Below are 13,626 nucleotides of genomic sequence, written 5' to 3' on the forward strand. Positions count from 1 at the left end.
GCCCTTGCTGTTTGTGGTGTACATAAATGAGTTGGACTTAAATGTAGGGGGTATGATCAAGAAGCTCATGGATAACATGAAAATTGGTAGGGTGGTAAATAGTGAGGAGGATAGCTGTAAACTGCAGGAGGATATCAATGGACTGGTCAGGTGGGCAGAGCAAGGCAAATGAAATTCAACCTGATAAAGTGTGAGGTAATGCACTTGGGGAGGGCTAACAAGGCAAGGGATTACACTCATTTATGTACACCACAAACAGCAAGGGCCCCAACTATGCCAACTATGAATGGTAGGACCCTGGAAAGTATTAAAGATCAGAGGGAACAAAAACAAAAATAGCTGGAAAAACTCAGCAGGTCTGACAGCATCTGCAGAGAGGGATACAGTTGACGTTTCGAGCCCGTATGGCCCTTCATCAGAACTAAGAAATATAGAAATGAGATGAAATATAAGCTGGTAGAGGGGAGTGGGACGGGTAGAGCTCGATAGGGGGCCAGTGATAGGTGGAGGCCAAGAAGAGACTGCCAAAGATGTCATAGGCAAAAGGACAAAGGGGTGTTGACGGTGGTGATATTATCTAAAGGATGTGCTAATGGGGACATTAAGGGTAGCAAGCAGGACAAGCTAGTGGCAAAGGCCCTAGTGGGGGTGGGGTGGGGGGAAGGAATCGAAATGGGCTAAAAGGTGGAGATGAAACAATAGATCAAAATAAATTTTAAAATAAGTGGGAAAAGAAAAATATATAGCATCCGCAGTATTTTGCTTTTATCTTAAAGATCAGAGGGACCTTGGCGTGCATATCCATTAATGTCTGAAGGTAGCAGGGCAGGTAGATAAAGTGGTTAAGAAGGCATATGGGATAATTGTCTTTATTAGCCGAGGCATAGAATACAAGAGCAGGGAGGTTATGCTGGAACTGTATAAAAAGCTGGTTAGGCCACAACTGGTGTACTGGGTGCAGTTCTGGTCACTACATTATAGGAAGGATGTGATTGCACCAGAGAGGGTGCAGAGGAGATTTACTAGGATGCTGCCTGGGTTGGAGGGTCTGAGCTATGAGGAAATATTGGATAGGCTGGGGTTGTTTTCCTTGGAGCAACGACGGTTGAGAGGGGATCTGATAGAGGTGTATAAGATTATGATAGGGATATATAGGGTGGATAGGAAGACAGTTTTTCCATTAATAGAGGGGTCAATAACCAGAGGACATAGATTTAAGGTAAGAGATAGAAGGCTAAGAGGGGAGTTGAGGAGAATTTTTTTTCACCCAGAGGGTAGTGGGAGTCTGGAACTCACTGTCTGAAAAGGCGGTTGAGTCAGAAACTTTTGTAACATTTGAGAAGTATTTAGATATTCACTTGCGTTGCCATTGTCTCCAGGGCTATGGGCCAAGCGCTGGAAAATGGGATTAGTGTAGTCAGATCTTTGTTGACCGGCGCGGACACGATGGGTCAAGTGGCCTCCTTCTGTACTATAGACATCTATGAGTCTATGAGAAAATGGACAGAGCTAGTGGGCAAGTGCTCACTCCCTTTTGTGATCGGCTCCCATTCACCCCACAGATACAACCTGGCACATGTTTCAGCATTGAAGCTACCTGATTTCCCACTCTCCCCAACCAGTGAGCTGCAGTGTGATCTGCAAATGTTTCAAACCTCCTAATGCCAAGTCTGAATGGGTGGCAGAACCCCTTCACTGACTTCATATCCATTTTGGATGGAAATCAAAAATGCCCCAAAGCCACAGCTTCACAGTAAAAAGACCCTCTAGCTACCATACCATGTGAGATAGACCAAGGCAGATCTAACAACCCACAATTGGCCAACCAAAATGTTCTCTGGGGCCACCAATTGCAACAGAATTACATACAACCTCAATCTGCAACTTTATGGCTCGATAGCAAGGGATAAGTGTGGAATGTGGCAAGTCAAAATAGTCCTAGTTCAGTTCTGACACAAAGAAAAGTAGTTGTAGTTGCTGAAAGATAGTCATTGTCACTCAACAAGAGTCATAAGATTGGGATGTGACATTTCCTGACAATTCTACAATGTTCAACTCCATTCACAACTCCTCCAATAATTAAGCAGCCGTGGGGGAGCTGAACAAAATCCAGGCCTGAGCTGAGAAGTGGCAGATAACATTCATGTCACATATGGGACATACAATGACCATCTGCAATAAGAAAGTCCTAATCATCTCCCACTGACCTTAAGCAGCACAGATGCGAAGTAATGTCTGGGACATTATCTGTAAGGTATGTTTCCGTGAGTATGTCAGGCTGTTGCTTGACTAGTCTGTGAGACAGCACTCCCAATTTTGGCACAAGCCTCCAGATATTAGTAAGGAGGACATTGCAGGGCTGAGTTTGCCAGTGTCGTTTCTTGTGCCTAGGTCAATGCCAGGCGGTCTGTCTGGTTCCATTCCTTTTAGAGGATTGATACAACTGAGTGGCTTGAGAGTCAATCACATTGCTGTGAGTCTGGAGTCACTTGCAGGCGAGGCCAGATAAGGACGTTAGTGAACCAGATGGGTTTTTACAACGATCAACAATAGTTTTATGGTCATCATTAGACTTTTTAATTCCAGATTTTTATTGAATTCAAATTTCACCACCTGTCATGGGTGGAATTCGAACCCGGGTCGCCAAAGCATCACGATAAAAGCAAAATACTGCGGATGCTGGAAATCTGAAACAAAACCAAAAAATGCTGCAAAAACTCAGCAAGTCTGACAGCATCAGTGGAGAGAAAGACAGAGTTAACATTTCAAGTCCGTATGAAGAAATAAAATTGTAAAATACCATTACCTTACAAATTATCACTAGGACACTCCTGATAGCTCAAATTATTTATCTAGTTTATCTAGCGAGTAGTTCCGAAGAAGAGTCATATGGACTTGAAATATTAACTCTGGTTTTCTCTCCACAGATGCTGTCAGGCCTACCGAGTTTTTCCAGCATTTTTTGTTTTTGCCCCAAAGCATCACCCTGGGTCTCTGGATTCCTAGTCCAGCGACAATACCGCTACGTCACCACCTCCCCCTCTCGTGGGTTTGGTTCCCTGACATTCTATTCTGGTTTGCTAGAAGTGCTGATTTTGGGGTGAACACCCTAAAGCATTGTGAAATGAGCTAACATTTCCTTTACTGCAGGATCAGGTGCTGCATCATCCTGGTTTGCATGGTTCAACTAATCACTAGATAAACTTGGTGCTCACTCGATAAATAATTTGAGCTATCAGGAGTGTCCTAGTGATAATTTGTAAGGTAATGGTATTTTATCATTTTATTTACAAAGCACAGATATTGGGAAATATGTGGTGTTTGAAGATTACTAGAGATCATTTTTGTAAAGTTAAAACACTCAATCCTCGACATCGGAGATTCCCTCCAATTTCTTCCTCTCCCAGACAGAACCAATCACTCCCTTTGCTGCATTCCTCCTGGGAGTTAAAACTGAGCTCAAAAAGGCACAAACGGAAAAGTAGTAGGCAAACTGTTTCTTTCCTCGTTTGAGGCAAATAGATGAGCAGAAGGATGGGGAGAAAGGAATTATGTTGAATGAGCCTCTGGCTGTTCAATATCTGCCCTTCAGGACAGCAGGTGAAAAGAGAGGAGTGGATAGAAGGGTGAAGGTCAGGTGGATCATGGCAGAACAAGGAGGCACAAAGAATACAGTGCATGAAGAGGTCTTCAAAGAAGAGATAGGCTATAACCTAGATAGAGGTGAGTAGGTGTAGCAATGGGTGTGAGCGGGTATAGGGAATGAAGTCGTTGTGCGAAGGTAAATTAGTAGGGGACATAATTGGAAGAAGGGAATGGAGGAAACATGAGTGATTGGAGTAGATGACAGAAAGGGAGTCACTGAGGGCCATATTATCCTTGAAGTCAATGGAGAGGAAAATCAGGAGTGTTTAAAGGTAGCTCATCTGCTATCATCACATTTTGCACCAAAGTTAAATTTAATTCTATCTCCTATCTACATTACTATGAGGGATTGGCTAGTAAAGGACCCTTATCAACTATGTAAGTGTGGTTTTAGAACTTCTTGTCCTGACCACAATGAAAATGGTGCCAATAGTGGGAGAAAAATAATTAAAGTATACTCCCAGACAGAGGCCTAAATGACATGGAATGAATGAAAACAAAGCCACATTTCACAAAAGCCAGAAACAGATAATTTATTTGTTAGTTACTGTACAATACATTTATGGATACTAAGTTTATGTGTAATTCTTTTACTAATGTTTTTAAACAAACAGGTAAAGCTCATCCTCCCTGCAGAGCCATGCTCAAAGGTAGCACAGGTGGAAGAGTTGAGGCTACAGTGTTATAGCTTTATCTCTAGCCAACACTCTCTTCAATGAGACTCTATGCTGGGGGTGTAGGATCACTAAATTTATCGTAGATCATTTGGTATAAATGGGTCAACTGAAAAAGGCATTTGTCCCATGTATGATGTGGGCTATGGTTTTGGATCTTAAATCAATGATGCTAACTTTTGCTTCTTATATTTTATTTATTTGTTCAGGAGGTGTGAGCATCACTGGACCAACCAGCATTTACTAACCATCCCAAATTGCCCTTGAAAAGGTGGTGATCTGCCTCCTTGAACTGCTACAATAATGTGGAATAGGTACACCCACTGTGCTGTTAGAAAGGGAGTTCCAGAATTTGACCCAGGGACACTAAAGGAAAGACAATATATTTCCAAGTCAAGATAGTGTTTGATTTGGAGGGGAACTTGTATGTTTTGGTGTGCCCATGTGCCTGCTGCCCTTGACCTTCTAGGTGGTAAAGATTACAGATTTGGAAGGTGCTGTCAAAAGAGCCTTGGCGAGTTGCTGCAGTACATCTTCTATATAGTACACCCTGCTGCCGCTCTGTGCCAGTGGTGGAGGGAGTGAATGTTTAAGGTGGTGGGTGGGGTGCTAATGAAGAGGCTCCCTTGTCCTGGATGGTGCTGCTGGAACCACACTTATCCAGGTGACCAAGGAATATTCTCCCCTATGTTCAGGAACAGGTCATCCTGAAAATCTTTTGGAAATCAGGACCCCTGCCTTTATATGGAGATGACTTCTTCTTGCATTATGACAGTTGTTACCTTATTTCCAGCTGCCTTCTTTGTATCTCTGAGAGTTTCATTTGCTCTGTTTAAGGACTCATGCTGTTTCAGAATTTGATCTTCCAAGTTTTGAGCCAGATCTGTCTTTTCCACCAATCTCATCTTCAGCATATTTACTTCCAGGTCCAGAGTGCTAACTTGTTCTTCACTATCGTTTACCTAAAAGTAATTACATTTTTTTCTTAGTTTATTTTATAGAAGTTATTATATACCATTAGTTATAACTAATATACAAATAATACTCCACTAAGCACTGATAAGATAAGAGTTGTAATTTGATGCATATGAGTTCTTCCAAGAGACTTTCACTTGCAAGTGATTTCCACTTGGTAAATCTTTGACTATCTTCTTTTAAGCATAGCAAACATTTTAGCAAAAGTTTCCATCCTGAGATCCAAAGGTTTACTCTACCTATGAAGGTAGAAAACCTGTATGTATGTATGTTGCCTTTATTACAAAGGGATTGAAGTATATAACTGAAGAAGTCTTACTGCAATTGCAAATGGATTGGGTGAGACCATATCTAGAATACAGTATATGGTTTTGGTATCTTTACCCAACGAAGAATATTCTAGCCTTGGAGCATGTGCAGCAAAGATTCAATAGACTGATTCCTGGATTGAGGGGGACTATCCTTTGAGGACAGATTGAGTAGACTGGAAGAATTTCCTTTGAATTTGAAAGAATGAGAGGTGATCTCATTGAAACATAAAATTATTAAGTGGCTTGACAGGGTAGATGCTGAAATAATGTTTTCCTTGGCTGGAGAGTCTAGAAGGTGGGGTCAGAGTCTCAGAATAAGGGATCAGCTATTTTAAGACTGAGATGAGGAGAAATTTCTTCACTCAAAGGATTGTGGATCTTTGGAATTATCTACCTAAGAGGGCAGTAGATGCTTAGTCGTTGAATATATTCAACATAGAGATTGATAGATTTTTGAATATTAAGGGAATTCAGAGATCTGGGGAGAATGCAGGATGATGGAGTTGGGGTCAAAGATCAGCCATTAGAGTACTGAATGGAGCAGTAGTATTGAATAGCCATGACCTGCTCCTGCTCCTATGTCTTATTTTCTTGTGTTCTCTCAAGAAGGAAATTACACTCATGAAGTAAGCTTTGTTTTGTAGAAAAAGTAGGCCATTCAGCCCCTCAAGCCTATTTCACCCTTCAATAGACTGTGCCTGATCTGCACCTTCACTCCATATACCCACCTTTGCTCCATATTTCCCAATACCCTCCTCTAAATAAAACCTACCTCTATCACACTTAAACATTTCAATTCACCTGGCAAAATTAGCCTTTTTGGGGAAGTGTATGACATTGTGCTCGACCCTTTCTATGCAGAAGTGCATCCTGATTCCATTCTTCAGTGGGTTGATGTACAGAACAACCATTAGAGTGTCACTGAATATGCTATGGAGCAGGCAAGGAAAAAAAATACCAGCAGAAACCTAGGGCGGAATTGTCCCAGATTTGCACTAAGTGCGGTAGCAGGCGGGGAAAAAGACGTTTTATCTGTCGGCCACAATGGTGGCTTTTCACGCCGTACCGCCTGTATCTTGCCTCTTTATTAAAGAATTCCCAGGAAACATGTCATTTCAATGTTGGACGGGCTCTCAGTTGCCCGCCACACCATCACCCAACCGCTTCCTCACACCAGGCACCATATTTAAAGTGCAGTCCCACGAACAGCTCTCAATGCTTCCAGCTATGACTGCTGCACGGAAGACAGGATGGTCCCGAAATGCAAGAAGACTGCAGCCCCCAGTTTAATGACATGTCCCTCGTGCGCCATTTAGACGCTGTGGAGGCCCGCCGTGATGTCATCTGCCCCTGCTCTGGCCGCAGGAGGGGCAGCAACATCACCAGTCCAGCGGTGGTCAGCGCCAATGACCTACAAAAGAGGACAGCCGACCACTGCCAAAAAAGGATGAATGATCTCCTCCGTTCCGCCAGAGTAGGTCGCTCTTCTCATCGCTCTCAACTCACACACTCACAAACCCATCACATATCCACAGGGATCTCACTCACTGCCAGTTCAAGGGACATCACCATTCACTCCCTCACACACACACACACCTTCAGTGTCCTCATCGCATCTGTAGGGCCACTCATCACCCACACATGCCAGGCATACTTATCATCTGGCCTGGCAGACATCCGGGTTACACACTCTCCATCTCTGTTCATGCAGGACAAGCTGGCACACAGCAACAGGGAGAGGTCGCAGACTGGTGGAGGAATGCCTGAAATCAAGATCCTCACGGACTTTGGGAACAGAGCCATCCAGCTGGCCTGTGAGGATCTGGACCGTTCCTGTGCTAATGGTGAGGTCGGAGCTGCTCTACCGACCGAGGATCCAGCAGTGCAACATCCATCAGACAGCCATGCTGTGAGTGATGTGACCTGTTCCACAGTCCCCTGCCATGCACTAATTATCTCTCCTTGCTTTCGCAGGCACATCTGGGAAATAGCCAGAGAAGTCCATGACCCAAGGCCTCCAATCAAGCCCTGAAGAAACCTCTGCAGAAGAATCTGAAGGCACCTTCATTGGAGGCACGTCACAGTGCTTACCCACGGCCTCCACCAGCGTAGAGACACACCTCAGTGGGACCTAGCTTTAGAATAGCCTCGGTATCACAATCTGATGAGCACATTGCACTGTCTGCTCCACAGCAGGCGGCAGCAGGGACTTCCCAAGTCTCACGCACTCAGAGGACTGCCGGAGGCCAGAAATCTGCTGAATCCGAGTCAGATGACGAGCTTCTGTACTCAGTCATGTCTCAGTTGCTGGAGCTGCAAAGGCAATCATGGGAACATCAGGAAGGGATGTCTGCTACACTCCTCAGATTGCAACGCACGATGGAAGCGTCTGTCTGTCTTCAGGCTGAGGTGATGGCGCTGGCATGCCAATGCACCGAGATCAACACTGGTAAGATGGTGGCCGCCATGAAGACCTTGGTCCAGGACATCTATCCTGCACTGCTGTGTGGGCTGAACTCCATCGTTGATGTCACAGTTGGCCTCCAACAGTGTGTACACGACAGGGGTGCGGGCTGCTCAATCTCACTCCAGCTGCCCCTTCTCCTCAAGGAGTCAGCCAGGTGCCCTCGGGTACCCATAGGGAGGAAGAGCAGCAGGTTCACACCCCGGGGACATACACCCAGGTGACTCTGCGAGTGTCCAGCCCGTCTGAACCCTCGCTTCCTGTGACCTCAGCAGCTCCAGCTCCACAGGCCGAGGAGGGTGCCACTGCCATACAGCAGGACCCCGAAAGCAGGCCGGGGCACTCCAGGTCTCAGCCCTCCAGATGACACCCACCAGGGTCATCACAAACAGTGAGCGGTCAGCAGGCTATCTTCACCTCTGCTGTGGATGTTGAGGAAGCAACAAGACATAGCGGCAGGGTTAGGAATGTTAAAAAGATGTAGTTTCACAGATTGGACATGGGTGTTAATCACTTGTACATAATGTTCACTATTGTAAATATACTCCCAAGAACGTCTTCCCTCCACAACTTCCAACCTCACAGTCTCCCAATCTTGGACAGCCTACTTCTACCTCCTCCTCAAAATCAACAAAAAGGACTGTCCTGATAGAGCGATTGTGTCAGACTGTTCCTGCCCCACAGAACTGATTTCTTCCTTTCTCTCTCCCCTTGTCCAGTCTCTTCCCACCAGCATCTGGGATTCCTCTGATGCCCTATGTCATATCAACAATTTCCAGTTCCCTGGCCCTAACCGCCTCCTCTTCACCATGGATATCCAATCCCTCTTTACCTCCATCCCCACCAGGATGGTCTGAGGGCTCTCCACTTCTTCCTTGAACAGAGGCCCGAACAATCCCCATCCACCACCACTCTCCTCCGTCTCGCTGAACTTGTTCTCTCACTCAACAATTTCTCCTTTAACTTGTCTCACTTCCCCCAAATAAAAGGTGTGGCTATGGATACCCTCATGGGCCCCAGTTATGCCTGTCTCCTTATGGGGTATGTGGAAAATTTCTTGTTCCAGTCCTACTCAGGCACACTCCCACAACTATTTCTTCGGTACATCGATGACTGTTTCGGTGCTGCTTCATTCTCTCATCTGGACCTGGAAAAATTTATCAATTTTGCTTCCAATTTCCACCCCTCCATCACCTTCACATGGTCCATCTCTGACACATCCCTTCCCTCCCTAGGTGTCTCTGTCCCAATTTCTGGTGATAGACTGTCCAATATTCACTACAAGCCCATCGACTCCCACAGCTACCTCGATTACAGCTCCTCACACCGTTTCCTGTGTGGATTCCATCCCATTCTCTCAGTTCCTTCGCCTCCGTCGCATCTGTTCCAATGGTGCCACTTTCCAAACCGACACTCCTGATATGTCTTCCTTAACCAAGGATTCCCACCTCATGGTTTGACAGGGGACTCAACCATGTCCAACCCATCTCCTGTGCCTCTGCCCTCACACCTTCCTCTCCCTCCCAGAGCCAAAATAGGGTCACCCTTGTCCTCACTTTTCACCCCACCAGCCTCCGTATTCAAAGGATCATCCTCCGCCATTTCCGCCAACTCCAGCATGATGCTATCACCAAACACATCTTCCCTTCACCTCCCCTGTCGGCATTCCGTAGGGACCGTTCCCTCTGGGATACCCTGGTCCACTCCTCCATCACCCCAAACACTTCATCCTCCTCCCACAGCACCTTCCCATGCAACCGCAGAAGGTGCAACACCTGTCCCTTTACCTCCTCCCTCCTCACCGTCCAAGGGCCCAAACACTCCTTTCAGGTGAAGCAGCACTTCACTTGAACCTCCTTCAGTTTTGTCTACTGCATTCGCTGCTCCCAATGCAGTCTCCTCTCCATTGGAGAGACCAAACGCAGACTGGGTGACCACTTTGCAAAACACCTTCGGTCTGTCCGCAAGCATGACCCAGAACTTCCTGACGCTTGCCATTTCAATACCCCATCCTGCTCTGATGCCCACATGTCCGTCCTTGGCCTGCTGCAATGTTCCAGTGAAACCCAAAGCAAACTGGAGGAACAGCACCTCATCTTCTGATTAGGCACTTTACAGCCTTCCGAACTTAACATTGGGCAGAATTTTCTGCCTACCGGGCAGGCCCGACCCAATCTCCGGCGGGCGGGGAGCCGATCCCTGCCGGAGAAGCAGGCCCTGCCGCCATTTTAAGCTGGTGGGCCAATTAAGACCCGCCCTGTGTGATGCCTGGTGGGAAGCACTATGCGCTTCCTGTGCGGGTGGGGGAGATCCCCAAATGCGAGAGTGCGCTCTTTCACACATGCGCACAAAAGAGCGCACATCTCCCTGAGGCTAAGTGCTGCCTCAGGGAGATCGCTGAAAGTTGTACAAACATTAAAAATAGAAAAATAAAATCCCTAACATGTCCCCCTCATGTAACAATGTCACATGAGATGGGACATGTTCATAAATTTCACCAAAACTTTATTAAACTTTTTTAAAGCCTACATGAAACCTCATCCCATCAGTGGATGAGGTTTCATGTTTTGTCTATTCCCCACCGGTGCTCCTGGCCTGCCCGCCAACCTTAAGGTTGGACGGGCAGGTCCTTTAATTGTTTTAATGATCCTGTCAATGGCCTCAGTTGGCCATTGACAGGTCGGCAAGCGCTCAGCTGATTTTACTGCGGGCCTACCTTCCTGAAGATTTAAATGGGGCGGGGTGACGTCGGGGGTTCCGCCTGACATCATCCCGTGTCATTTTGCGCGTCGGCGAGCGGGCCCCACCCCCTGTTCGGCGACGGCAAAATTCAGCCCACTGAGTTCAACAACTTCAGATCATGAACTCTCTCCTCCACCCTCACTCCCTTTTTATCCCTTTTTTTCAATATCCATTCTCATTTATTAATTTTTATTTTTTAATTTTTATTATTTTTTATCCACTTATTTTTATTTAAATTCATTTTTATTCATTGTTTTATCCCCACCTTTTATCCTATTTTCATCTTTTTTCCCCACCACCGTCCCCTCCCCCCACCCCACCCCCGCAATGCCATCTGTCACTTGTTCATGTTGTTCTTTCCAGAGTGCTTACCCTGGTCCGGCTATTATCACATTCTGCTCTCTGACCTTAATGCCACCATCAGCACCTCCTTTAGCCAGTATCACTATCATTAACGCCCCTTTGTACTTTTGTCCATGACTTCTCTGACAATCTCTCCTTTGCCTCTATCTATCACTAGCCTTCTATCCAGCTTCACTTGCTCCACCCCTCTTAAACAGTATAAATTTCATTACATTTTTATTTCTCTTTAGCTCTGAAGAAGAGTCATAAGGACTCGAAACGTTAACTTTTTTTTCTCTCTACAGATGCTGTTAGACCTGCTCAGTTTTTCCAGCATATTCTGTTTTTGTTTCAGATTTCCAGCATCCGCAGTATTTTGCTTTTATCCCACGAATGTCTCCTGCCTATGGCTCCTTGTTCTGATGAGCAGTGTTCGAGTCACTCAGACGTGAAATCGTGGTTCCTGCAGAAAATAAAGATAGGCGTCTCAGTCCAAGGCCCATTCCCTGTGATTTGTGCAGCCTTCAGACCAAAGTAATGTCCGGCCTCATACTCCCTGAACACATCCTCGATGGTGCTTGTCATTGCTGCCAGAATGTTATGGGCAGGCATCACACAATTCCATCCTTTTCTCTTGTGCGTGCCCAGTACCTTTAAGGTAGGCTGGCACCCATTTCTTCAGCATCTGTAACCCTTGAGGCTGGGCTCCTGAAGAGGTCAGGTGCTGAAAGCTGACAAAGGATCAGGTGCATTTCAAGTTTCACAGCTGCATTTCCATGATATGACCCTGATCACAGGGTGCAAATGAGCTTCCTTCAGCCAGACAGGAGTCAGACATTCACACAAGCTATGTGAAGATCTATACAGCGTCCTCATTGCATGTCATCATCATCTTCCTGCAGTCGAGCGACTATTAGGGTCTCCACTGCGTCTCCATGACAGGAGCCTTATCACAGAGTGTATGTGCGCTGCCATGAGCCAGACTGGAGTCAAATGTTCATAGATGCAATGTGAGGACCCATGGTGTCCCCTCACTGCATGTTGTCATCATCCTGCACAAATCTAGCAGCTATAAGGGCCTCCCAAGCTCACCTGCCTCGTCTGGCTAGTGCGAAGGCCTCATCGCTGTCATCAGCGCCTTTGAGGACGTCCTCATCCTCATCCCCGTTGATGTCCTCCACATCGGAGGAGACGTCCAACTCCTCCATCTCCTCCCCAACCGGCTCCTCTCCCCATTGCAGCAACAAGTTATAAAGGGCGCAGCAGGCAACAACGATGCATGACACCCTCTGTGGACTATATTGCAGGGCTCCACCAGGCTGGCCAGGCACCGGAATCTCATTTTCAGCATCCTGATGGTTTGCTCCACTAATGCAGCATCAGCCTCGTTATACCTTCGCTCTGCTGCAGTCTGAGGCTGCCGCACGGATTCCATCAGCCACATCCTCTGCAGGTAGCCCTTGTCCCCGAGGAGCCAACCCTGCAGCTTCTGTGGACCCGAGAAGACTTCAGAGATCTGTGACTGCCTGAGAATGTAGGAGTCATGCACACTCCCTGGGAACGGTGTGCAGACCTCCAGGATGCGTTTGTGGTGGTCGCACACCAGCTGCACATTCAGCGAATGGAACCCCTTGTGGCTGACATAGTTGACCACTTGCTGCAATGGTGATTTGAGCGCCACATGAGTACTGTCAATGGCACCCTGCACCTGTGGTAACCTGGGGCAGGATTTTCAGGTCGTCAGGTGGGCATGGTTGGCGGGCCCAAGAGCGACCGGGAAATGGTTCACCACCCGCAATTGGCCCCTAACCGCAATTTCACACTGGCTGGCCAATTAATGACTAGCCAGTGTGAAACTTGCGCTGAAAGGCTCAGCGCTGCCGATGTGGGTGTGGGAGGAGGGCGAGCACTGAAGTCTGCACAGGCACGGGGGAGCGCACAATGAAAGCTCCTGAAGGCAGAGAGCTGCCTCAGGAACCTGAAGAATTATAAAATCAAAAATAAAGATTTGGAAATTCTGAAAAAAACATCCCCACATCGGACTCACTCACATGAACATATACATAATAAAAATTATGTCAAAACATTGTTTTTTGTTAATCAATGTCAGAAACCTCATCCCGCCCGTGAATGAGGTTTCCTCAAAAATGCAAAGGCCGCCTGGCCGATTGACTTGCCCGCCAACTGTAATGTTGGACGGGCAGCGAAAAATCTCTCTTAATAAATTGATAGCCTTAATAGGCCTCCTAATTGTCAGCGGACGCACTGCTGACATGCACGTGTGCCCGCCGATTGAAATATCACGTGAGTGTGCGATGACATCCGGATGCTCGCCAACGTCATTGCACGCAATTTTACACCTGATCAGGTCAGGCACGCATCCACCCAAGGGACATAAAATTCTGCCTGAGAACTGGGCAAATCCCATCACTCTTGCATCCTGGCTTTCCCACTCCCGGGCGAAATGCACAAA

The 13,626-nt window shown here is 46.7% G+C and overlaps 1 protein-coding gene across 4 annotated transcripts in view; it reads right to left on the minus strand.

The window, feature by feature from the left end:
* Nucleotides 1-13,626, minus strand: part of LOC144679671 (uncharacterized) — a 665,324-nt gene that overhangs the window by 441,498 nt on the left and 210,200 nt on the right. For all 4 annotated transcript variants that reach the window (XM_078540272.1, XM_078540271.1, XM_078540274.1 and 1 more), the window contains one exon: nucleotides 5,102-5,281. In XM_078540272.1, the coding sequence (XP_078396398.1) occupies nucleotides 5,102-5,281 (180 nt within the window). The remainder of the gene's footprint in view (nucleotides 1-5,101; nucleotides 5,282-13,626) is intronic.

This window comes from Cetorhinus maximus, chromosome 4 (genome assembly GCF_964194155.1).
Source record: "Cetorhinus maximus chromosome 4, sCetMax3.hap1.1, whole genome shotgun sequence".
NCBI lineage: Eukaryota > Metazoa > Chordata > Chondrichthyes > Lamniformes > Cetorhinidae > Cetorhinus > Cetorhinus maximus.